Here is a 25,677-nt window from a genome sequence, read left to right on the forward strand (position 1 = left end):
CATGGTACCTCACATGTAGAAACCTGCTGGCCTAACCATGTAAGGTAGCCGAGGCAGAGCTGCTGTTCCAGGCTATCCAGGCTCAACCAGGTGTCATTTTGACCAGGATCACAATCCTCCTTTCAGGACGTTAGACACCTTGAGCAGCACCAGAACCTGTTACATTTATATTCTGAATGGCAGGATACCTCTGAAGGGTAGGATTCTGACTCAGGCCTAAATCTAATGAGGTAGGTGACCATATCTAATAGGTCATCAAATCCAATAGGTGACCGTATTAAAAGTTGCAGTGTTTTCTTTAGTGCCCCATCCCCAGAAAGAAACCTAGAAATCCAAATTAACCATCTAACTCTTTGCGTAGTTGCAGGGTGAGAAAAGGGTGCAAAACAGACTAGCTGCAACAAGTTGACATGGGCCACATCCCAAATCCCAGCCCTCTGGAGCAAGGATATGTAGCTTAGGACTTGCAGGAAGTCTCAGGTTATTGGAACCCTATCTTGAAGATGCTCACCTATGAGCTTCTTCAAAGACACAGCTGGAAGCAGATGGGTGCTACCTTCTGTTGACTGTAGCTTTGTCAATGACAGCACTCCCCAGAAAACAGAAGATCTGGGATTCAGCTCCTTTCTCTGCTTAAAGAAACTCAAATCCACACCGACCGTTGTCCGAGAGAATGGTTTCATCACCAGGCTATTGGCTGTCTAGGAAGGTATGGAGGGAAAAGGGAGCTTTTACTGTAGAAATCATGCTCCATAGGAGGGGATTAATCAGGCAAGAAAGAAAGTTCACGTAAGGCCGTGGCAGTATTTTTACACTATAGGTGTTCAACACAAAATAACACAAGCCGTCCTTGGAGCGGGAATGGATAGGCAGATCTCCTCCGTCCCAGCAGACAGCCTGAAGCACTAGACTACAGTGCTTGCACACAAGCCTGAAAGCGGTTTCACCACTTCAAACGGGTGGGTGAGATGCCACCCAGAAGGATGCAGGGATTACAGCAGTCTCCTGGGAGGTGGGGAATGTAGGTTGACTCTCCCCATCCCCACCCTTGCCCCTCTGCCCCAGACAAACTATGTGCATTTGGACGTCCTATTTTCTGTGCAAGTGCTGAAACTACCGAGTTATTGTGTAATTTGGGTGCACCGACTCCTCTTTTGGGGTTTTCCTAGAAGGCGGCATTTAGGAACAGTTGGTTTCTACATCCTGGAGGAAGATAGGGAAATTTGTAGGTAATACAGAGGGATACTCTTTGAGTAGGAGGTTGGACTAGTTGACCTTCCGAAGAGTACTTCTATGGCACTACTGAATTTAGATGCCTCCAGATAGATGGCAGCTGGTCAGGATTTCTGGATTGTGTTTTTTTGATTTGTGTATTTAAATTCTGCAGTAAAAGCCTAAAACCAGTGACATTTTCATTGCCTTGGTCCCAGAAATTTGCAGCCTAAAGACTGGCCTGGACTGCACAAGCTCTAGTCTTGGGAGAAGTCAGCTGCAAATTCTGATAAGGAGTTGTCATCAAGTTATTTGGCCATAAATGCAAATGCATGGACGGGCACTGGAAGTGAACCCCTCAGCCTCTCCGCATTGTTTGCTCCCAGTGCCCCTGCATAACCTTGTCTCCCCAACTCTGGTATCATCCGGCAAATGTCCGTCCCCAACTCCTGGACCTTTATTTCTCCTGAAGCCTCCTTATATTGCTACAGGCTTTCTCCGCTCATTGCACAGCCTCCAGTTTTGATTATCCTGAGTTATCCAATGAGCCCCGAGAACGACATCCTTCTGGCCCTCATTCCTGCACCACTGCCTCCAGCGAATCAAGCCGACGTGTACACACCAGTTAGACGATTTGCCTCCTGTTGTTCCTGTCCCCTTATCTCCCTCCGGCCCAGTGTTTATCCTTAGATTGGAAGCTCCTTGCACGAAGGACTTCCTTTTTGCCGCTTGGGAAGCACGCAACGTGTAATGAGTGACCTCTCATTTCATAAATAACTGCAGAATAGCAAACCGTGCTCTCCCTAGAGGAAACTGCTGCCTTCGGTCGGGCAGTGACGAGCGCCCGGCTCCCTGCGCAGCACCCGTGTCTCCCCAAAACGTATAGTGCTCTCAACGCCACTTTCTAGCCCTTTTCTCCAAATATCCCGTTTCCTGTGTAGCAGTTCTTTAAATAGCGCCTGGAAGATTATTTTAAAGGCTTTCACCACACTTCTGCCGCTGTTTTGGGGTTTGGGTGGGTTTTGTTGCTTTTTTTTTTAAGCCTTCTTGCATGACGATATTTTCACGTCGTGGGAGACAGGAGCAGCTCGAGGAAGCTGCGAAGTTGCATGGAGTACCGGGGCGGGGGGGGGTGGGGTGGGGTGAAGGACAATACGGTTTCTAGCACCGTCCACCCGGTACCGACATTTTGTGCTTGCAGACACTCTCAGCGCGGAGCTGAAAGTTTCGGGATGACGGTGGGACTTCATCCCCCGGGGGTAGCCCTCCCGGAGGGGGTGAGGGGCCCCGGGCGGCGGCCGTGCTGCGCGGAGTCCCCTTCCCAGCAGAAAGACCGAGCTGCAAAGGAGAAATGACAACATGGAAAGCGGAGTATTTTTATCAGGGCCGGTGCCCGGGGTGAGCGGCGGGCGGAAAGTGCCACCCTCCCTCCTCCCCTGCCCTCAGCCGCCCACGCCGGCAGCGGCATCAAAGGGAATCTCCCTTCTCGCGGCGTGTCAGCACCGGGGACGAGCGCACCGGCCCGTCATGGCATTTTCACTTCTCCCGGCGCTTACTCAACAGGCTGGGGGGGTTGGGGGGGGGAGCGGGGGGAGGACTCCCAACCAGCCGCCGCTTCTGCCATGAGGTCACCGCCGCGCTATGCGCGCCCGCCGCCGCCCCTGCTCCGCTCCGTTGCGTCAGGCAGGGGGTATCCCCGCCGCGGCCGAGCGGGGCATCCCCGCCGCGGAAACACCCCGCGCTTCCACGCGTGGCCCTCACCAGCGGGGCAGGTGGGGGGCGGGGGGTATCCTGGCTCCAGCCCCTCCGCCGCCCCCTTGCAGCGGGCAGACGCCCCGCGAATGACAAGTGGTTGGCAGGGGGAGGGATGGGGTGGCGGGGGGAGGGAAAGCAGCGCACGCTGCACCGAGGGAAGCGCCCCGAGCCGGCGGCCCGGCCACGCCGCGGGAGGGGGAGCCCGGTCGCCAAACGCGGCCCGCCGCGTCTTTTATTTTTTTTGGAGGGAGAGGAGAGCCGGGGCCGGCACCCCCCGCCAGCGGCCGGCTGCGGTTTTTCCCCTCCGGAGAGTCGCGGGGGGCGGCCAGGGAGGGGGGGGGGGGGGGGCGGGCGTGCACGGGGTGGGGGGGGCTGCGTGGGCGCGTCGGGGTCCCCCGGGCGGGCGGTCCCCGCACCCCACCCCCTGCGCAGAGGAAGCCGGGCGGGGGCGGGGGCGCGGCCCCACGACAATAGGACTCGCCGGCGCTATAAATACCCGCCCGCATCTATATTTGGTTTGGCCGGATCACAACCGGGGGGCCCAAAAATAGCCCCAAGCGCCCGCCCGCCCCGCCGCCGCCGCCGCCGCCGCCGCCGCCGCCGCTCAATGGGCTCCGGCTCCGCCCCCTCCCCCGCGCGATCCCGATCGCCCTGCACGGGGCCCGGCGGCTAAATTTAGCAACGCCGCTTGCGTCAATGACGCGGCTGCCGTGCGTCAGCCCGCTAGGCTCCGCCCCTCGGAACGGGGCCCGCCGCGTCCTGTGCGTGGATTGGCCGCGGCGGCACGAGGATGGCGTTCCGCGGTGACGTGGAGGCGCTGATTGGCCCCGCCGGGGGCCGGCTGCGTCCGGAGGGGAAGTGTCGCCGCGCGGGGAGCCCGGCGGCCGGCGGGTTCCCCCGCGGGGGGAGCGGGGCCTGGCAGCGGCAGCGCCGCCGGCCCGGCAGGGAGGGAAGGAGGGAGGCAGGGAGGGAGGCCCCGGCGCCCGCGGGGGGACGGCGCGCACCGCCGGCCCCACCGCCTCGGGAAGGGGATCCCGGGCCCCTACGTGGCCCCCGCCGCGTCCGCCGAGACCTGCGCCGGCCCCGGCCTCCCCTCCCCGCCGCCCGGGGCGGCAGCGTGCGCGGCGGCGGTGCCGGTGACAGGCTGCTGGAGCGGGAGGCGGCGGGAGCCCGGCGGGCAAAAAGAAAGTGCCGCCTCCGCCGGTCCCTCCTCCGCGGGGCGGCGGCGGGCGGGCCTCGCCCGGTCCCGGCCCCGGTCCCGGCCCCGGCCCCCGCCGGCAGAAGTCGTGTCGCTGAGCCCCTCCGTACGGAGCACAAGCGCCGTAACGGCCGCGGTGACAGTCGCAAACGGTCCGGCTGCCGGCAGCGGAAGTAAACACAGCACCGGGCACGGCGGCGGGCGGCGGGGGACCCAGCCGCCACAGGGCCGGTGCCCCGGGCAGACACACGGACACAGACAGACACACGCAGGCGGGAGCCCGGACTTTCTCGGGGCCGCTCGCCCGAGTGCCCGCTCAGAGCGGCACCTTCCGCAACCTGCTCTCTTGCTCCTGCGCACTGGAAAGTTTCAAAAGAAAATTAAAAGGGGGTAAAAAAAATGAAAAAGAAAAAAGAAGAAGAAAAAAAACGAAAAAGAAAAGGGGAAAAGAGAATTAACCCCCCCCCCCCCAAATTTTAAAAAAAGACAAGGGAAAAAGAAAAAAGTGAAAGTACAATAAAAAAAGAAACCTTTAATAATTCCTCCTGAAAGTGCCACTAATTAACCAAGCAAAGCTGTTTTACCGTTGAACCACTCCAGTAAAGAGTTGCTGCGTTTGCAAAACAACACACCACGATCTCTGCTGTTAATAATAATAATAATAATAATTTTAATCTGTCTTGGGAGCGACTGGCCAGGCTGTCGCGGGCGGCCAGCCCCGAGCCGGCCGACCGTCCACCCCGTCCCGCCGCCGCCGGCGCGGAGCGGCCGCCTCACCGGGGCTTCTCGGCGCTGCGCGGCTCTCCGCGGCTCTGCGCGGCTCGGCGCGGCTCGGCGCGGCGCGGTGCGGCGGGAGCGCGGCGCACACACTGGGGCGGGGGGGGGGGGTCAGTAGCGTCAGGCTCCCATGGCGTCACTATTGACGTTTCGCATTCCAGCCGCTCTATGGAGAGGCCGCTAGGGCTCCTCTCACATAAATGACGTTCAGAGAGAGGGAGCGGGAGAGCAGCGCAGAGAGGCGCCTCCGTCCCCTCTCTCCGCGCAGGCACACGCGCACCCCGGGGCACTCGCACCGGGGACGCGGCCGCAGGTCCCGGCCCGGCTCCCGCCGCACACACACACAAAGGCGCATCGCGGCGGCGGCGGCGGCGGCGGCTCCTCGGCATCCCTCGCCCGCCCGCCCGCTCCCTCCCTCCCTCCCTCCGCCCGGGGACGGGCTCCTGGCTCCTCAGGCTTTTGCAACCCTTTTCCATGCCTCGGGATAACGCGCGCACCGGACCTGCGGCCGCCGGGAGTCTCCGGGGTTTTGCGTCTCGGGTCCTGCCGCTGGACAGCGCCTACACGCGCCTTTAAGGAAGCGGGCACCTACAAACTAGATGTAAAGACGGAACCTCCACAGCAACCGAGTACGTATACGAACGAGCGGGAGAGGCTGAGGGAGAGGGACAACGAGACGTGTCCCCACTCCGTCAAAGTTGCGCCGCCGGGGTAGATGCTCGGGAGGTGCCGGCGGCGGGCGCGACGCGCTGCCGTGCCGGGCTCTCGCTGAAACTTTTCCTTCTCCTTCCCTTCCCCCCCCCCCCCCCCCCACCCCGCGCCTTCCCCCCGCCTTTCTCCCCGAGGATGCTCACTTGCCGCTCGGCTTCTGAGCCTCCCAGCCGGCTCGGCAACCCCCGCCGTGCCCGGGGCACCGCCGCCCCCGGCAAACAAACGGGAGGGCTGTGGTGGAGGGGAGCGGGAACCGGAGCCGGTGGTACTACGGTATTTCTGCTGGTTGTTGTCATGGAAATGATGCTGCCGGCGGCGGCGGGGAGTTTACAGCGCCGGTGATGAATGGCAGTAATTTGTCTCCTTCGTTTAACTGCGCTTGGGAAATAGGTGGTTTTGTTTGCACAAGTTCGAGCTGTCTGAGGGGGCCGGCGGGGCAGGTTGAGCTAATCCCACTTGGGTAGAGAGCAGCCCCCCTCGGCAGCCCGGAGGAGCTCGCCCAAGAGGTAATTGCCGGAATGTGACATATTGTATTGAAACGAGACGGGATCTTTGCTCGGCACGTCTGCCCGGCAGCTGCTCCTCGGAAAATGTGCACTTTTCCCTTCGGAGGTCAGAGCCGGTAACGAGGGGCTGCGGTGCCCCGGCACGGGCGGTACCGTGCGGGGAGGCTGGGCTGCGCCCCGCTCCCTGCCCCCGCGGCGCCTCCCGCTTTTCCCTCCTCGCCCTAATAGCCGCGAAAGAAGTTTCAGTCTTGGAAAGAGGAGAGAAAGCGCGGGCGCTGGGTTGTGATAGTATATCGGGAGACGGTTATCGGGACGGCATTATCGCGATACTCCTTCCCGGGTGGAGATGCGGCTCACCTTCGCGCGGCTAGTTAATAACGCTCTCATTTAGCATGCGATTTTTGGAGACGATGGATTTCGTGCGAGGATATTTCCCAGGGAAAGGGCGGAAAACGCTGTTTTCTGTCGGGGGGTTGGTGTGTTGGGATCGGATTTTTTTCTCCATGGGGGGGAGGGGGGGAAAAAAAAAGTTTGGGAATGAATCGCTAACTTTTATCCAAGCCGCTTCACTCGATTACATTCTTCGCCCTATTTTTCTCTCCTCCGTGGAGACCGTTGTATGCTGGAGTCAAGCCCCGGTAAAAAACAATGGACTAAACCAGACCAGACGTTTTCTTCGGAGGTGAATCTCACGCGAGCTCGTGGATATTTGCTGGAGTGACCGTGCAGCTCGGGGCGATCCCCCCCCCCCCCAAAAAAAAAAAAAAATCGCGAGCTAACCGGCGGTGGAAATCGGGCTTGAAACTTTTTAATTCAATGGAGCTTCCCCCTCCGCGGTCCCTCCCGGGTAAATGAAGGTTTCGAAACTCGACTGAAGAAGTCACAATCACAATGGAGTATTTCACGGTTTCCTCCTCGTATTACAGGGTGGGGAGGGGTGTCACTCGGGGCTGAATGTAAAGTGCACGGAGGAAGAAAAGAGCTTTGACAAGGGTAGTTATTTCCTCCTAATTTACAGCCCTTACGGCTCTGGGCTCCTGGCTCGGGCGGCCGCAGTCCGGAGGGGTGTTGCATGGTTAAAAGCGCAGCGAGTGTCTCTAGGTAACCGGTGGCTCGGGGGGGTCGGTGGGGTGGGGGGGGGTGGGGGGGAGAGGAGCCCCAGAGCGCTCCTCGCCGAGCGGGAAGTCGCCTCGCCGGAGCTCGGGAGGGAACAAAACCCTCGGGAGAGAAAGGGATGAGCTGACAGTCACTTAACATCCCGGGAGCTGGGGTTAGGGGCGGGAGGGGGGATATCAAAAGGCGAGGGGCGCGGAGAAGGAAAAAAAAAAAAAAAAGGCAAGGAACGGGAGAAGGAGTCGCCGGGAAGCGGCTCCCGTGGGCAGGGGCCGGCACCGCCGCGCATCCCCCGCGCTGCCGCGGAGCCCCCGGCCGTGCTGGCAGCGCCGGGCGGGCCGGGACAGGCCGCTCCCCCGCGACGGGGGGACGCGGCGGGGCCGCGCTCCCTCCCCCGCGTCCGCGCCAGTGGCCGTGAGGCGTCCCGCGGGGCCGAGCCGCGCCGGGAGCGGGGGAGCGGGGCGCGGAGCCGCCGCAGGCTACGCGGGCTGGTCGGGTACCCCCCAACTGCGGCCGATAGCTTTCATAGAAACTCTCAGCCTGCTTCCCCCCGATCCGTCCCCGCCCCCCCTCAAAAAAAAAAAAAAAGTTCCCGCGGGGAAGTGGACGCAGAGGGATGCTGCCCCGCTTGTTGTAGTCACCCCGCGCGGGGCTCTCCTCTTGCCCTCCCCAGGCTCCTCGCTCGGAGAACAAACCGGCGGCTCCGTTGCCCCAGCCCGGCGCTTTCTGCCTTTTGTGTGATGAGGCAGAGACGCGCTCCCCGTCCGGCTCCCCCTTCCCACGCGTGGGGCGAGGCGGGGGCTTGCCGTGCGAGGGTGTGGGGGGGGGACACGGTTCCCCCGAGGCGCTCCGCCGGTTGGGAGGCGGGAAGGGGGGGTGTGGGGGGGGGCGTGGGGGCACCCCTCTGCGCTGCCCGTCCCCACCGCCCCCTGACTCTGCCTTCTCCTCCCGCCGCCGGCGGACAGAGCCCGGGTCGGAAGAGCTCCCCCCGCCGAGGCCCGGCCCCAGACCCGCCTCCGCAGAGAGGTCCCAGCCGGCACCCACCCCGCCGCCACCCGCCGCCGCCGCCGCCGCCGCCGCCCGCACCTCCAGCCCCACCATTCAGCGCGCAAGATATCCGCCAGGTAAGCTGCCGCTCTGCGGGGCCGGGCAGAGGAGGAGAAGGAGGAGGAGGAGGAGGAGGAGGAGGAGGAGAAGGAGAAGGAGGAGGGGTGGGAGGTGGGGGGTGTGCGGGAGCTGCAGCCCTTCCCAGATCCCTTTGGCATCATCGGTCCCCGACGTCCCGTACCGGGGCCGCGGGGTGTTTAAATCCCCAAAGGATCAGGGCAGCGCCCGCGTTTCACAGGGCTTGTAGCGGTGCCGTGCCTGGGCGCATGGGGGTTGCGAGCCCACCCCCCCTCAGCCAAAGGCAGATTTAAGGGGGAAATGGGTGGGATATCAGTGTCCCTGTGAGGACCGCAGCTTTCTTGGCGTCGAGCTGGGCATCCCCCGTGTCAAGCTTTCGCACAGATAGCAGAATAATAAGGTAATAGCTCTGAATGTCCCTGCCCTGATTTTTTCTACCCATTCATTTGGGCTTTGGTGACAGGTTGATCTTCAATGCGCCTCCTGTGGGGCTTTTTTTTAATATTGTTGGGTAAAGAAGAAAAAATCCCAGGTTATTTACTTTTCAGGGTAGTTAATATTGGTGCCCTAAGTGGAAAAGTAGGGGTTAGAATTAGTCAGTCAAGTGCGCTGGCAAAGGGGGAGGTAGGAGGAGTCCCGCAGAGCCAGGAGAGACCAGACCTTTAGGTTAGAGATATTTTTTCTGTCCTCAGGTCGGACTTTTTTTAGACTTCTGCTTTCTTACTCCACTTTGCACAGAATTCAGTGACATAATCCTGTTATGCTCAGAAAAATGCAGGGAAAAAAACCATAATGACCTGTTTCCCTGAACTCCTGCTCATTTTGTGAGCTAGCAAAAAAGCCTTTTCCCGTCACAGGGCTGTGTATCAACACGTCCACTTGTGACATTATCTGTCCACTCGCTCAGTTGTGTTCCTCAATCAGTTCTCAGTGAAGGTGCGTGGAAGGAAATTCCTTCCCTTTTTATTTGCTTAAGCACTGATCACTGCATTTTAACAGACGGTGCTTGAACTAACAAATGATAGTAACAGGACTTCCCATGAAATGTGTGTGCGTGGAACGGCATAGACAAATTGATAGGGAAAAAAGAGAACAGTAGAAAAATACATAAATAACATTGGGAGGCAAGACTTCTGGAAGGGTTATCCTGCTTTTTTCTTTAAGCATTTGAATTTACAAGCAGGAAGGTCTTAATTTCAGAAAACGGTGCTATTTTTTTCCTCAGTTTTTAATGTCTTCTCGAGAAGAAGAAAGATCTGAATGGTTTGTGACAGTATGATATTTGAAATCTGGTGCTTAATTTAAACATGTTTATCTGCAAAACAAGCAAGAAAGAATCAAAAGCTGATTTAACACAAATTATTTGGATTTCTGCATGCCAGGTTCAAGTGAAAATTTTAAAATTGTAAGTGAAGGGAGTTCTTAAAATACCGAGGAAAACCCCATTATTTTTAACACAGCTTTTTTTTTTTTTTTTAGTATGAGTTGTTTCTTGAGTGCTTTTGGAATATAAATTGCCACAGTTACGAAGATATGAACTGCACTTAATTTTGATATACATTTTCTCCATATTTACTTTTGTCTTTATGAGAGAATTTGTACTAATTGATGCATTTTATTTCTCTGCTGTGGAATGAAAACGCACCACAGACTTTTAGTTTGGGTTGCAAATATAGGGTTAGAATCTCACAGCATTTAGTCAGGCAAACCTCAAATGGATTGCAGAATTGGGTCCATTATTTCCTGAGAGCAGCAAAGGAAATAGCAGACTAGTAGGAAAACTGAAAGAAAAAAAAAATCAAATCTTTACAGCCAGGCACTGTGTTACTTCAACCATCCCAGCTATCAGTGAACCACATTCACTTTTATGACTAATGGATAAAAACAATTATATTAGCAGCCTCAACCTTGCTTTCCCATAAAAACAGAAACAGAAATACCACATACTTTTGGTCTTACATTTTTGCAAATGTAAGGATATGTTATACCACCCACTTTTTTTAGGAGAATGTTCTACCACAGATAAGCCTTAAAACTACTAGTTAGACAGCAACCTTAAATTATTAGCTGACCAGAAATATGCTTCAAAGGCCCAGAGTTGAGTAAGCAAAATTTATGTTTGCAAGTCCTTAAGTAGCAAACACTGTGCTTTGAGTCGTTCCTCTGACATGCACTGCAGATGCTGTTTAAAATAAATATAATTTTTAATATTATGCATTTGATAATCTCATTTACCCTTCATGAAAATTTTATGGCACGGTTGCACGCATACAGAGACAGATTTAGAGCCATAAACTGTTTTCATTCTGCTTATCTAATTCTCATTGACACCTATGTATATTAAGCAGCAGATGTAGGACAGCCTGAGATAGAGTCTTCTCTCACTGACACTGGTATAAATTTGAGTTGCTCCCACGACTAGATGAGAGCAGGCTCCCTAATACCTAATGCTTAGTCGATCCCCGATGCATATTTCTTGTTGAAAGGCGAAGACTTGACGGTAATTTATATGTCCCCTGTCCAGGCGAGAGTGGGAGTCGGGTGCCTAACTGAGCTCCGTGAAATGTGGGAAAGCTCTTAGGAAAGAAGTTTGTGAGGGTCTGGGCCGTGGCCTTGGCGTGCTGGGCGTGTTGTTAACGTCCCCCTTTGCCCTTGCAGATATGCCCTGTGTGCAAGCGCAGTATAGTCCTTCACCGCCCGGTTCAAATTATGCAGCTCAGACCTACGCATATGGCTCGGAGTACAGCTCGGAGATCATGAACCCTGACTATGCCAAGCTGACCATGGACCTGAGCAGTACTGAAATCACTGCCACTGCCACCACCTCCCTTCCCAGCTTCAGCACCTTTATGGAGGGTTACTCTGGCAGCTACGAGCTCAAGCCTTCCTGCCTCTACCAAATGCAATCTGCCTCTTCTGGCCAGAGGCCCCTCATAAAGATGGAAGACACCCGGCTCTCCCCGTACCAGCCCTCACTACCACCCTCCACGGATGAGGGGATGCCCAGCACTTCCATGTACTTCAAGCAATCTCCTCCCTCCACGCCCACCACACCCGGCTTCCCCTCTCACCAGAGCCTGTGGGATGAGCCCCCGCTGCAGCCCACGCAGACCTGCCTACCCCCCGGCCACCTGATGGAGGCCGCCCCCATGAAGACCGTGCCTCCGCGCTTCCCCCTCTTCCACTTCAAACACTCACCCCCCCACACGCCGGCCACGGCCGCCCACATGTGCTACGACCCTGCCTCCCTGAGCCTGCCCCTGGGCTCGGAGAGACCCGCCGCCAGCCAGGCATCCATGGAGAGCCATTCCTACGGGCTTCACCTGGCCAAAAGACCAGCCACCTTAGCCTTCTCACCGCTCGGCCTCAACGCAGCCACCTCCAGCCTGATGGGTGAGAGCAGTGGCAGTGGCAGCAGCGGCCTCCCATCTCCGCCCAGCAGGAGCTCCTCTTCGGGGGAAGGCACCTGTGCCGTCTGTGGGGACAATGCTGCCTGCCAGCACTACGGGGTACGGACGTGCGAGGGCTGCAAGGGCTTTTTCAAGGTGAGAGCTCTGCGGTTTGCTCCCCTGTCCGCTTCCCCCCACCTCCCCTTCCTCCTCACCTGCTCCTTGTCCTCGCCCAAGGGCTCGGGGGTGTTGTGTTGTGCGTTAGAGCTCAGAGTCCCCCAGCAGGGTGGGATGGACACCCACCCAAAGTTTTTGAAGAAGGCCAAAGCAAGCCGTCCGTAGGATAAAAGGATCAGCCAGTCTCGGCCGAGAAAGGGCCGTGGCAGTGAGCTGGGCAAACCACAACTCCGGTCTGCCAGCATCCCTCAACGGAGCACGGGGTCGCCCCTGTCTGAGCTATAAACTGCATTTATTCCGTAGCGAAACTCACATCCAACCCAGGTTTTACTCAGTCACTCATACCAATTAAGCAAGAAAAGAAACCCTGAAATCGTAAAGTCGGCTTGGTATTTTAGCTGATGGCAGCGGAGCCGTTCATTGTCCTGGGGCAGTTGGGGTGAGGAGGGCTGTGGGGTCGGCACCGGGAGGAAACTGGTTTCACACGTGGGACAAACCCAAGCATGTCTAGTTTTATTTGGCCGCTGCCTTGTCATTACTCTTCAGTTCAGGAGCCCAGGGAGTCCTCACCAGTGGAAAGCTGCTTGCAGAGCAGTGACTAAGCACTGCACGGGGTCTCGGTGCCTGCTCTGTAACGGAGAAGGCTTTGCAGCTGAGTAGCAACATGAATAACTTACGGCAGTTTCTCAGTGGAAACTTTGTGCTTATATTTTTAAGAATTGAATACTCTCTTTCTGCTCTTTGGTTTGGATACTTCATAATTTCCTTTCAACAGACTGAGTTCAGATCCCAGTATTATTTTCAGAAATAGCTTGTTTAAGTGAAGAACTCAGAGTAGCCTTTTGTTAGGATGGTTCTGGGCAGCAGCTTTAAGATTTGATACATTTGGGTTTGATTTGGTATATTGCCTCCTGCAAAGATAGCAGTCAGGCCCTGTTCTGGTAAAAGATACGACGGGAACAACAGAAATAGTCCAAAAATAGTTGAGGGAAGGGCTTACAACATTTTTTTAATTGTAGACGGAGCTGTTAATGTTAGTTAATAATAATCCTTTGACAACGTGGTAAAATACACATTTCCTATAAGACTCATTTGTTATTTAAATATAACTAGAAAAGGGAACACAAATAACATGGAAATAGAAGTTCTTATGGGCCTGATCCTGCCACTGTGGAAATCAATAGCATGTCCTTGATTGGGAGCAGTATCTAGAGCTTATTCTGCAAAATTAAACAGTTTTCAGCTTCAAAGCGCAATGAACAATATTTCCTGTGTCTCTTATATTTAATACATGGAGGCTGTTATTTGAAAAGGAACACAAATTATGAAATAACACTTATCCATTAATTTCATTGCAGTGAAAGATTTAATATTGAATGTTGAGTTGATAAATTTGTTCCTGTTCTGCTGTCTTTCCTATTAATGTCTTTTTTTGGTGCTAAGTTATTTATTGATATATCTTTGATTTTAAGTATGGAAACATATAATATGTTTTTGCATCAATATTTGTTACATTCTCTCAAGGCTTACCAGGTTTTTACAAATTTTAAATTTATTGTATAGTTTTAAGATCATTTTAGAGTTAATTAAATGTATATAACTACAGTATAATTCTGTCTGGTTTTCTCCCAGGTCAGGTTAGCTTTCCCAGAATATTTAACTAAACATATTTTGTAGGGGTTTCTGGTATTTTTATTTTTCTCCCTGATGATTTTAATGGCTAACCAAACCAGTTATTGTGGTATTTGACTAACAATAGAGATAGCAAGAGAAGTACATTGCAGATCATTTTGATTTTATTTTAATAAGGTCAGCAATAATCAAGGGAATGAACCAAGTAGAAAATTGTTCCCAAAGGGATATTAAAAGCGGAGATAATCTAATCCCCAAAGGTAGATGTGATGACCTGGTAATTTCAGATATGATTTTATCATTCAAAGTTGCCTGTCTCCAGAGACTTGCTTCAGAACAATCCTAGATGATTTTCATTGTCAGCAGCTAACACTAATAAAATTGTTTTTCCTGCAGGCTAGTGTGTTAGGAAATTAATTTTATCTAATTATATGAATTGCACTGTCGCTTTTCATGTTGTAATTAAAACACATTTTGTCAGGTTCTAACTTGTTCAAGAAACGATCAGTTTACTATTTTTGTATTGCATTTTCACAGAGAACAGTTCAGAAAAATGCAAAATATGTTTGTCTGGCAAATAAAAACTGTCCAGTGGACAAGAGACGTCGTAACAGATGCCAATACTGCCGGTTTCAGAAGTGTCTCAGCGTCGGCATGGTTAAAGAAGGTAAGGACTATTGCTATTATTATCCCAGACACTGAAATACTATGTTTAATGAATCTCTGTGTGTGCGTGTGTGGACTCGGATATCTCTGCAATGAATTTTACAGGGATGGGATTCATAACTTACCCCAAAATATGTGCATTTGTGTAATAATGTATTGATTTTCTTCTTTTCACCCATATTATCATATTTAGACTTTAGACCCCAGAGTTCAAGAACAGCAAGGTCACAGGAGGATAATTTGACACTGTCCAAAATGTCCCCTTTATTAACTTTGAACGTTGCTTGATAATGCTGTTGGCTTCCCCCTGTTATCTCACCGGGGGCTGCACGGGATTGTGTACATTTTGACATAGGATCTTGTCTTGTTCCCATAAGTTGATTGTAAATTTGCAATTAATGTAAATGGAAATGAGATCAATTCGGTAGTCCCAATTCTGCAAATATTTTAAGCATGAGAGTAATACTGTGTGAGCAGTCCCATTGCAAATACTAACATGGATAATATTATCTATACAGCATGACCATATTTTTTCAAATGCTTCAAGAAAGCTAAAATTACTTTGAATGAGTGACTCTGCCATTTAAAAGGTGCACCAATAGTAGGAACATTAGAGTTTGTGTTTCGCATTCTGTTTCCTTTCAGCAGTAGAGTGTCTGTGTGTGTGTGAGTGTGCATGGGCACACATACACAGGCGCATAGATGTGCTGCAAACAAAGCATGAACACTAGGAACACAGCTGGGCTTTCAGTCAGCAGCTACATTGCTGCTTACGATCATAGGTCTGACGCAATTTTGGTATCATTTGTGTTCCTTTTGCAATCAAAGGCATCAAGAGCATGTGCTGAAACTGGAGAAAGCTCTTATTTTTGCCGGGCTGGCCACCATAAGAAAAGCAGGTGTTCATTCTGGTCCGTTGTTTGCTGGTGTCTTCACAACTGATTCCCTTTTTTTTTTTTCTTTACCTAGTTGTCCGTACCGACAGCCTGAAAGGGAGAAGAGGTCGGCTGCCTTCCAAACCAAAGAGCCCCTTACAGCAAGAACCCTCTCAGCCCTCCCCGCCTTCTCCTCCCATCAGCATGATGAACGCCCTCGTACGAGCTTTAACCGACTCCACACCCAGGGAGCTTGACTATTCAAGAGTATGTCTCACTTTTCTTTTCCTGTTTGTTTTCCACATATAAATGGTTCATGAACTGCATTTCTACTTACCAATCGGTTTGCTAAAATGAAATTAAATGTGAAATTTGGATGCGGGTAGAAATCTGTCCAGTCAGACATGTCTTTCCATGGTAGGTGGACGATGAGGGGAAAGGAGGTGCAGTAGAAATTAGTGTTAGTAACTATCCATCATGAGGATCTCAATCACAAAGTTACCTGCAGTATATTCCATAGGTGAGTGAAAGCAAAAATGTGTGGATAAATAGAGCATTCTTCTTGCAAAAGGCTGTGCCAAAACACTAGCAATTATGATATGATTGATTAATCTACCAAACTCAGGAGCTGTACTCATATGTCCAGTATCTTAATTTCCAGGTTCTGAAGGCTAAAATCTAACAGCACTTCCCTAATATTCAGATATAAAGGTTGCGCAAAGTAACGCTGGATGGATAGGGACATTTCTATTGAAATCAGTAGGCATTTTGCCATTATTTAAATGGGACCAGGGTCTGGCTTTGGATACCCAGCATGAATATCTCTTCAGTAAAATTCACCTTTGTAAAACAAACCTTTTAAAATCAAAATTCTAAAAAATTATCTCAGCAAAGCTTTACCAGAGATTATATATTTTTGTAACTTTGTTCTTTAATGTATCATATTCACCATTTAAATATTCATGGAAAATTTTGAAAGTTTAAAAAACTGTTCTATAGTTATTAAAATACAGCATTGAAATGGCTTGTTAACTACATTTTTAGGCAGATTGATACAGGAAAAGAAAAAATATAGCTAAGGAAAAACAAGATCAAATTTCTTCCCCTTAATGAAATTTGATTAAATCTGAGACTGTAAAAAATACAGCTGTACTCTGACAACATCTACATTGGCCATTTATCACTTGTTGCTAAGTAATATTTAATACTAAAGCATATTTGATTGTAATTATCTAAAAAGTGCATTATGCTATTTTGGACTAACATATATCATTTAGCAATTTTAAGCATGCTGTAATATCTTTTCTTCAAGCTAATCTGTAAGTACACAATCATATCATTTTCCAAATTATTATTAAGAATATAGCTGTTCAGTACCTGACAGCTTTTTAGGGGAGAATGCATTACCCATATTTACACGTATTTTAACTTACCCAGAATGTCTCATGGGGTCATTCTGCAAATACCGAGGTGTGTGACGAGCTGTGCTCTTTGACAGAAATCTGCTGGGTTCCACAGAATTACAGGCATATAATAGCTCAGGCCATGAAAGCAGTATCTAAGCTTACGTATTTATTTATTTATAGATAGAAAGTTCTTTTGCATTTACAAAAACCTGAATGAAATCTGTGTATTTTTATGTGACTTTTTTCTTTGTCCTGTAGTAATTATTTCTCTTTTAATGAAAACAGCCCATAGATCTAATTGTTGAACAATTCTGACATTACAGGAAGCACATGATTGACAGTAAATTAATTTAGTCTTGGTAGCTAAAAGATTAAGTATGATTGTCTGTTAGGACATATTAATATCTAAGTTTTTCTTTACAGTAAAATGATAGTCTGTTATGTTCAGCAGTACTGAAAAGACAAAAATACATGGAAAGAAATGAATAGATTTTTATGTTTTTCATAAACTTTATACTTATTTTGAAAAGTTAAGGGAGATCAGAAACAAATGCTGTGTAAAGACTGAGATAAACTAAATGAAATATTCCATAAACACACTGCAATGCTAAAAAATCCCTTTGAAGAATAATCCTGTACCTGTAAAGACTAACTTATGGCATGTTCAGTTAGTCTGTGATCCTGCCGAGCACCACAAATGGGTAGATCTGGAAACCTGGCTTTGGAGTCAGTCCTAACACTTCCGCAGACACGACCTTAATGTTTAGCATGGTCTTCATGTTTACAAGCCGTAATGTCTTGACTGTCTTAAAAATACTGGTAAGAGTTTCAGAGAGGAATGTGTACCCTTTCCCTTCAAATAAAACTACACACATACAAAAAAAACCAACAAAAACCCCAAAACCAAAAATATATTACATAAGCTATGAATTTTAAACCAGAACAGATTGGAACGGGTTCTGTTCAGAACATGGCTACTTTTCATTTCAGCATGGGTTTTAACCAGTCCATAGCAATGGTATATTTAGGTACTTGGTTTCAAAAAGCAATTGCTAGGAAGAGAATTTGGTTTATGAACTTAAAGGCCAAGGGCCGCAGTCCAGTCTCACACCTGTTTTACTGGTACAATTCCACGAGTTTACATTTCTAAGTAAGTGAGATGAGAAACATACCCTGTATCTTGCTGTCCTTATTCATGCAGAATAGCCAGCAACTTAAATAGAAATGTTGCCTTTTTGGAGGGAGAGTGCAGCATTTAGGTAATAATGCCTGCCCCTTCCCCAGCCACAAAACAAGCATAGCTTCTCCTCTGTGCAGAGAAGTTATTGTTAGGCTTTTGCTGCTGTATCAGTTGACAAAGGTCTGGTGAAAGCAGCCAAAGGGTAGAGCTAGGTTGTGCTATCAAGCTCCCCTCACCATCAGGCTCTCTGAATCTCTTTAGATATACTGTACAAGTTAATGTTGCTTGCTACATGTGCAACCGCCTCCTTGAGTAACAGTTGGGCTTCATTTAATTCCCAAAGGAGCTCTGAGCAAAGGAGTAAGGCAGAGCTTTGTCTTTTGGCTTTTTCCAGGCGTGCCTCCAGTTCACATAGGGCAGGCTAAGAAATGCAGATCGGAGCCCTTCTGTACCGTGGCCTCCTGACCAAGGGCAGGCTTACCAGCTCTCTTGGTCAGAAGTTAGGTCAAATATCAGCTCTCCTCAATGAAATAATAATGGAAAAAACCACAGATGTTGGTGCATAAAACAAAGCCATACATATTGTTTAGCATTACTTATATACTCATAAGTCTGTTACAAGTAAATAATATTTTGTTTTAGCTGTTCTTTGCAAGTGCTAACTCTTTGTAGCGAGCAGTGACATATTACAGCAGCTAAAAATTATACAATTCCATATAATTTTTTACCGCTCTTCTAAAATTGTTTTCATGGGATAAACTATAACAACAAATACAGGTTATAATTTTTTTCGATGCATTTAATTTAATTAAGTGCCCCATGTGGGATATACCGTACTGTAGCATTCACAGTTATGTGACATAATGCAGCATTCAGCTTCATTAGAAAATGTTAAAACTTTGCCTTATTTTTGCCAAAGGAATGTTTTACAAATATTGGGAACAAATTAATACCTGGCACAATTATGCTGACTTGTGATTGATTATATTTAGAATGAACTTAAGGTAGTATCTTTTATCTTTTCCTTTTCTATTCCTTCCTCTTCACTGCTCAAACGATCATGAATGTGTCTTGCCTTAACAGTATCTATGGTGAGGCAGGAGTTGCCATCAGCCTGTTTGGTTTCCCCGTGTAGAAAGAAGGAATCATAGGTCAGCCCCCACCCAGCAAAGCATGTCTCCCAGGCCAAGATGCACACTGCCTTGGCTTGCTCCATAGCTTCATTTTAAGAAGGTCCAGAACATGCAAAGTCTCTGAAAAAGCATATGATCTTTTTCTACCCACCAATCACCCCAGTGCATCTTGCTGCATTCCAGTGCCAGGAGTAGTTAGTTCATGCTGCCTGAGCATCCTCAACTGCTCCATTCAGATGGGGGACTGAACATGTAAATGATACAGCATACAGATTTTTCTGCTGGTGTTCCACATCCTTTCTGTATTTTGGCCTCTACCTGCTTTACTGTCACAGGATCCTTCAGAGTAGCTGGGGCAGAATTTATCTCCCCATAAGCTTTACAAGAGGGATTGCATGTGTTTCACTAGCTGACTAGGGATGTGAGCTGGAGCTTACCGTGAGAAACTCGTGCAGTTAGTGTTGGGTAAGCAGAACAGAGTCGTTCAGGGCTAGCACTGGTACCCCAGATATGCCCAGAACTCTCTAGGATTGCTATGGTTCTTCAATCAGTCAGCGACTCTGACCTGTGTCCTTCATCCTTTACCTACCAACAGCAACCAGCTCCAACTAGGACAGGCAGAGAACAGGGCAGCTACCCAAGAAGTTCTGCTTTCTGCCCCCTCTCTCTTTCCTGCACAGAGGTGACTTTTGGGTTGCAGTTAGCAACTTGGGTGATATTTGCAGCCCAAGTGGCATGCCTGTAATAAGGTTCTGTTAGGCTGGCAACCCACTGTTACTGATCAGGAAACAGATGTGGGTCTTCCTGCTTCCACTCTGGCTTGGGGAGTTGCTAGGCAGACATTTAGGCTGATGGACTCAAGCCCTAACTGCATGTGGAGAGTTGTTTTCAAAGGGCATGCACGCTTCTTTCAGCCGTGGAGGCCACCCCAATCTTTTCTTGGATGAGTCCCAGAGAGTGGGTATGAAGTCTCTCCCAGAAATAACCCACCAGATGTCTGATGGTGAGGATGTTGTTACAATAAACACCAAATTATTCAGTTCCTGCTCAGAAAACCATCAGTGCTTTCCAAGCACAAAATCGGACTAAGCCACGAAAGCTCCTGTTGTATTTTCTGCCAAGAGAGAGAGAGCAGTGTCACAAGAGTGACAGGGATCCGCTGGTGAGGAAGTAGGAGATAGCAGGGAGGGAGCTGTCAGAGGGTCACAGGGAAGCTGAGCAGGCTGAGCCTGTCGAATGGTTGTCTGAAAGAGTTATGGCCACATAAGCAGGATAATAGGTTCTCCTGAACCTTAAATGCTTCTATTTGAAGGATAAGAGGTGATATGGGGCAGCTGTTTTACTTTGAACCAATTCTGTATTCAAATGAAGCAATGCTGCATGTGTCAGATAAAACATGATTTATCTTACGTGTCTCTATCACTGTCAGATAAAATGCAGTTTGAGAGGTTTTGGAAGAAATCTGCATTTTGGACATACTGAGACAAATTAATCAATAGGAAAAGTGTTTAATTGTAGTAAGTTAAATAGTATTCCTCTTCTAGTGTGATGGAAATCATCCTACCCACCAGGTTTCTGTTTCTGCTTACTAATAGCATATAGGTACTTGTAAAGTGTGATAAGCATTATATTTTATTTATATAAATGTTTTGTATACATGTGGAAATATTTTTGCAATATACATCTGAATAGCAAAATGCCTGTAGGTAGTCAAGTAGGTAGAGAGATGTAGACCTACTTATTATGCCTTTGATAATAATACCAGCTTTGCCACAGAAGGAAATGTTGTCGGGCAAGTAACGCTGTATGTTTCGCAGAATGCCCTTAAATGCATATAACGTTGCTTTCTGTGGCTTTTATTTTAGTACTGTTCCACTGATCAGGCTGCTGCAGGCACAGATGCAGAACATGTACAACAGTTCTATAATCTTCTGACTGCCTCCATTGACATAACTAGAGGCTGGGCAGAAAAAATCCCAGGATTTACTGACCTCCCAAAAGAAGATCAGACATTACTCATAGAATCAGCTTTTTTGGAGCTGTTTGTACTAAGACTCTCCATCAGGTAACTATTTATTTCGTTTCCTCTTAAGCTGATGTGAAAAATCATCCATTTAAATATTTTCAAGAAATAAATATGGCGCTATCTTTGAACATTGTCAATTGTACCAAAAGAACCCACGAAACATCAGCAATGTCTGCATCCAATGGATATGGTGTTTAGTTTGTTTTACGGTGCAGAAAAAACAAGAAAGTGATTTAAAAAGAGAGCATAGGTCTTGCTAATATGCTTCTTTTTATTTGATATACCCCATCCTCTTCTTCCATAGTAATTGACATTGATCCTCAGGTACTAGTTGAGCAAGTTTGCTTCATACTCATCAGCATGACTATAGAAAAGCACCTTCAGTATGAAGGCTTTTACCTTTTCCCCCTTCTTTTGTGCATGCGCATCTTTGTCATCTGTTTTTGAAAGGGATGAAGAAGATTTAAAATCTTGTTCAGATTGTTTTTCTTCTTAATACCAAGTCATTTAATAGAGTGAAATGCTATTTGTCAGTCAGGCACTAGTTAAGACACTTCACCAAAAATGCTTTCAGGAACTGGGAAAATTCCAGACTGGTGATTTCAATTATGTCCTTGTTTCTTTAGGTTGAAAATGACCTTTGCATGCGTTTTTTAACAGGGATATTGGCAATGGGGAGGGGAATGAGAGGAGAGCTTGGCTGTAATATCTCTCTTAGGCACAGGTTTTCATATAAAACAGTTCATGATGTTATGTGTATTGTGGTGCATTATTGCATGTATTTTCCATTGGTTTTTCCTTATCAATTTTTACAATCTGATAAATGCAGATGAGACTGAGTAAATGCTGAGAGTTGCAGAATCTCGTTTTTCTCCAGTTTTTATTAGTTTTGTATTTCAAAATGCACACACTTAGTATTCCTTTCGTTCAAACATACAGTATTTAATGTAAAATGTCTTCCCTGTTTATGCCTTTGGGCAGGACCAAAATCTTAACTAATTAGACAGTCGACACCACATGCTACAGCTAACCTCAGGCTTATAACTCTACCAAGTAAGCAATCATAGAAGCTTGTTTGTTGTACTTTGGCCCCAAGGGAGAAGCATATTGTCAAATGTGAATGCTCACATATGTCTCAGGATAATATGCCTTGGATTTTACATGACAGACACTTCAATACTGGTTATGCATTTTGCTGTAAAGTAGAAGATGCATTTATAATTTTTTTTTCAATTATTTTTATTTGAGGTCTGATACTGCTGAGGATAAGTTTGTATTCTGCAATGGACTTGTGCTTCATAGACTTCAGTGCCTTCGTGGATTTGGGGAGTGGCTCGACTCTATTAAAGACTTTTCCTTAAACTTAAAGAGCCTTAACCTTGATATCCCAGCCTTAGCAAGTTTATCAGCTCTAACTATGATTACAGGTAAGTGCTCCTTTGTTAATAGAAAGCTTCAGACTCTAGTGCTTTGCTTTAATGTAGATTGAAGCAACTTCAGTTAACTATATTTAGGGTAAAGTGAGTATGATTTTTAAGCACTGTAAAGACCGTATCAAAATTATGTACTAACATTAGGCCATCACATGCCCCTGTTAAAATGTAATCTAACTCTATTTCTTCATGGTTTCATTGTTTTCTTGGAAAGGAAACACTTCCAAGCAAATTGTGTAGCTCCTACAAAAACATTCAGAATACTTGCTGAATCCCCCAAAAAGCCTAATGAAATGACCAGGGCTAGGTCTTCTGTGTAGGAATATTAATATCAGGGTAGCTCGAGAGCTAGATGCCATACAGCTAGTATAGCTCACCTCTCAGCAAGATAGATAGACCAGAAAGAGTGCTTCACAGTGACAGGCAGGCTGCTTTTGGTGGCCAAGCTACTGTAGGTATTCCATGTTGTGCTTTTTTTGAGAACGAAAATTGGAGAATAGAAAGAAAAAAATCCTCTTCTGCAGTTATACAAAAGCTTTTGGGTATGCATGTGACCATATATCACCCCTTCTGCCTGCTGGGGTGAACAGCAGGAAACTAATGTCAGAATCTGCCAAATCTGGCTAGTAAGTACAAAACGAGGGAGCATAACATTGTAAAGTGTAATTTTCTCATTCCTGAAACAGTAAAGCTCCTTGAAGTACACACTGCATACCTTGGGCTTCTTGCAATTGAAGAGGCATGGCTGACAGAAGCAGGAAGGGTTGAGAGTGAGGGTGTTTGACAACCATACAGCAGAAGTCAGAGCAGCACTCATCTCTACTGAGAGCCTCACACTCATTTCAGAAAACCTCTCAGCCCATGGAAAGTTAACTCTATCCTGGCCAAAACCAGGACAAGTATAAAGCTGCAACTGTGTCATCAGTGTGAGACAGGGCATCAGTTTGCCTTGAGCTTGATCTTCCCAGGGATGCTATAAGCTCCATCAGGATGGGTATTGATTTCCTCCTGCATTTCAGGCATCCACCAGTTTGCAGGTGGTGGCCTCAACAATATCAGCTGCAATCTTCATTTTACCTAGGTTGAGATGATGCTTGGGAAACACTGAGACAAAACACTTAATGGCAGATATAGAAACTATAAATCGGCCAATTCCCGCTGCCATTTGTGGGGCCAAGATTTCAGCTTCAGTGCTTACATGGTACACTTCCTTCCTACATATGGGCAAAGGGTTAGTGTATACATGTTCTAGCATTAACTCTGCTTCTTAAGAAAAATATTTTAAATTTTTAATTAATTTATGTTCATTTTTTTTTTTGCAATTGCAAAGGGTTCATTAAGGTCCAGAGTCTAGTTTCTTTGATAAAACTCTTAAGTCCAGAATAACTCATTGATTGGTTCTGTATGAAAAATTTTCAAAATGAGTGATATGTTAAAGTGAGAAAGAACATTCCCAACTTATTTTTGACTCCTAGATATAAACATCCACAGACATGCATTCATGTATGCTTTAATATATGTATTATATATGTGTAGATGTGTGTGTATACATATACAATGTATATTTGTATGCGTATGCATTTATAGATCTATAAATCAGGGACAGGTGCTGGCTCTCTCCATATATATTTATATACAGGCATATATTCTCATATGTATATACCACCTATCATTGATTTAGGTTATTTACTATATATTAGATACGTGTTTTTAGGTAGACACAGATAGATGGAGCTTGTTCTCTATTATCTTCCTGATGAGGATGAGGAGAGGACTGACTGAGAGGATGCAGGCTGATGAATAGGATCCCCTGCAAACTGTCTATGTGAATGTAGAAAAAGCTGTTCTATAGGAAGAAAAGTTTTTCTCCTTACAAACCCATGCCCTGTTTTAATATGATAGTTCTTTGTTCAGTTAGGCAGTGTTTGGTTGCCTTTACATAAGGAGCCGAAGTTGTCCAGTGGCTGGCTCAGGTCACCCTAAGATATTTCATAGAAATGTCTTTTAATTAATAACATCCCACATTTCTTCCTTGCCTTGATAATAACATTTTCAGGAGTTGGCTATATTGTGCTGGTCTTCCCAAAGTTTCTAAACAAATGGAAGTAACTGTTGCCTTTAAAAGGAGAGCATTTATGTCCATAAAAGCTTTAAGGTTTTCTGTATTTGTCAAGCTTTTCTTGATTTTCTCACCTGTAGGAGATGGTGCTTAAAATTAATGTAGTTTTCAGGTTATTCTTTTATTTCATGAGGCCGGTATATCTCTGCAGATTTGCTCTTAAGGACAGAGTGTACTTTCATGTGATCTAAATTAGACCGAAGCTCCTGTGTCTAGTGATTTATATTCACAGGTTTCAGATCTCCAAGGGCAGCTAGCTAACATAGGGACTCAGCCAGAAATTTAGTCACCTGAAAATGGATGGTATTGTATAATGATGAACGATATTTAAAAAAACCTGAAAGAGGAAATCAGGTAATTATGGCTAAGAGAGCACTACAGCACAAAATGCTGGTGGGCAGGGTTCTTTTGAGACTTTCTCAGTGATAGTATACTGAAATTTTATATTCAGAAAAGCCTTGAGATTTGCCTCTGGAATTGCATCCCATGAGAAATGTCTTCTTGTCTTCTCTCTATAGTTTGAGTATGACAAGGCATGTGCTGGGTTTCAGCTAGTCCCACCAAAAGAGAAAAAATAATAAAGATAAATTTTGGAAATCTGAAATTTAAAAATCTAACCATTTTTAAGCATTGTTTTGAGGTTTGGCTTAGGTGGGTGTTTTAGGTGCTATTCTTTACCTCTGGAGAAGGTACTCTTCTCTCCTATAATGGACTGCTGGAGGTAATGGGTAGTTAGCCATGGCTCAAGCCCTTTTTGTGAGTCAGAGCAAGAGAGAGTGACCTTTTCCAGGAATATAGGATATCCGACTATTGAGTGTCACCGTCCTTTGTGTTGAGGCCATTTAACATATTTCACGGGCTGCCGAATGGCTGTTGTGTACAATGATCTGGGGACAAGCTGGTGCTCAGAGGGACACCCAAGGCCCAGTCTCTGATCTGATTCCAGCAGGAAGGGAATCTGACCAGGAATCTCTCATGTCCCAGATGGATATCCATGTCATTGATCTGCAAGATAGAAAGGAGCAGGAAAGCTCTGTTTTGTGAATCTAGTTGTTTGCTTTTATCGGCAACACTGCAAAACTGAAATGCTGGCTTGAGCAAAATTTTCTTCATTATTACACAAATTGCTCCAGTTCTTACTTTGCATTAGTCAACTTTTCATGACTTGATGGTTCAACCAAAAAAAAGAAAGAGGCAACAACCTAGTGTTCTATAATAGTCATAGCTTGTTTTAATACTGTACA

General features: G+C 47.6%; 1 protein-coding gene across 1 annotated transcript in view; it reads left to right on the forward strand.

Moving 5' to 3' along the window:
• Positions 1-3,583: 3,583 nt before the first annotated feature.
• The window catches only part of NR4A3 (nuclear receptor subfamily 4 group A member 3), a 31,534-nt gene continuing 9,440 nt past the window's right edge, over positions 3,584-25,677 (forward strand). Inside the window, exons 1-7 of the mRNA XM_074823629.1 lie at positions 3,584-5,571; positions 8,238-8,396; positions 11,056-11,942; positions 14,133-14,262; positions 15,231-15,403; positions 20,721-20,920; positions 22,130-22,308. Of these exons, the coding sequence (XP_074679730.1) occupies positions 11,058-11,942; positions 14,133-14,262; positions 15,231-15,403; positions 20,721-20,920; positions 22,130-22,308 (1,567 nt within the window). The 5' untranslated portion in view covers positions 3,584-5,571; positions 8,238-8,396; positions 11,056-11,057. The remainder of the gene's footprint in view (positions 5,572-8,237; positions 8,397-11,055; positions 11,943-14,132; positions 14,263-15,230; positions 15,404-20,720; positions 20,921-22,129; positions 22,309-25,677) is intronic.

This window comes from Strix aluco, chromosome 1 (assembly GCF_031877795.1).
Source record: "Strix aluco isolate bStrAlu1 chromosome 1, bStrAlu1.hap1, whole genome shotgun sequence".
NCBI lineage: Eukaryota > Metazoa > Chordata > Aves > Strigiformes > Strigidae > Strix > Strix aluco.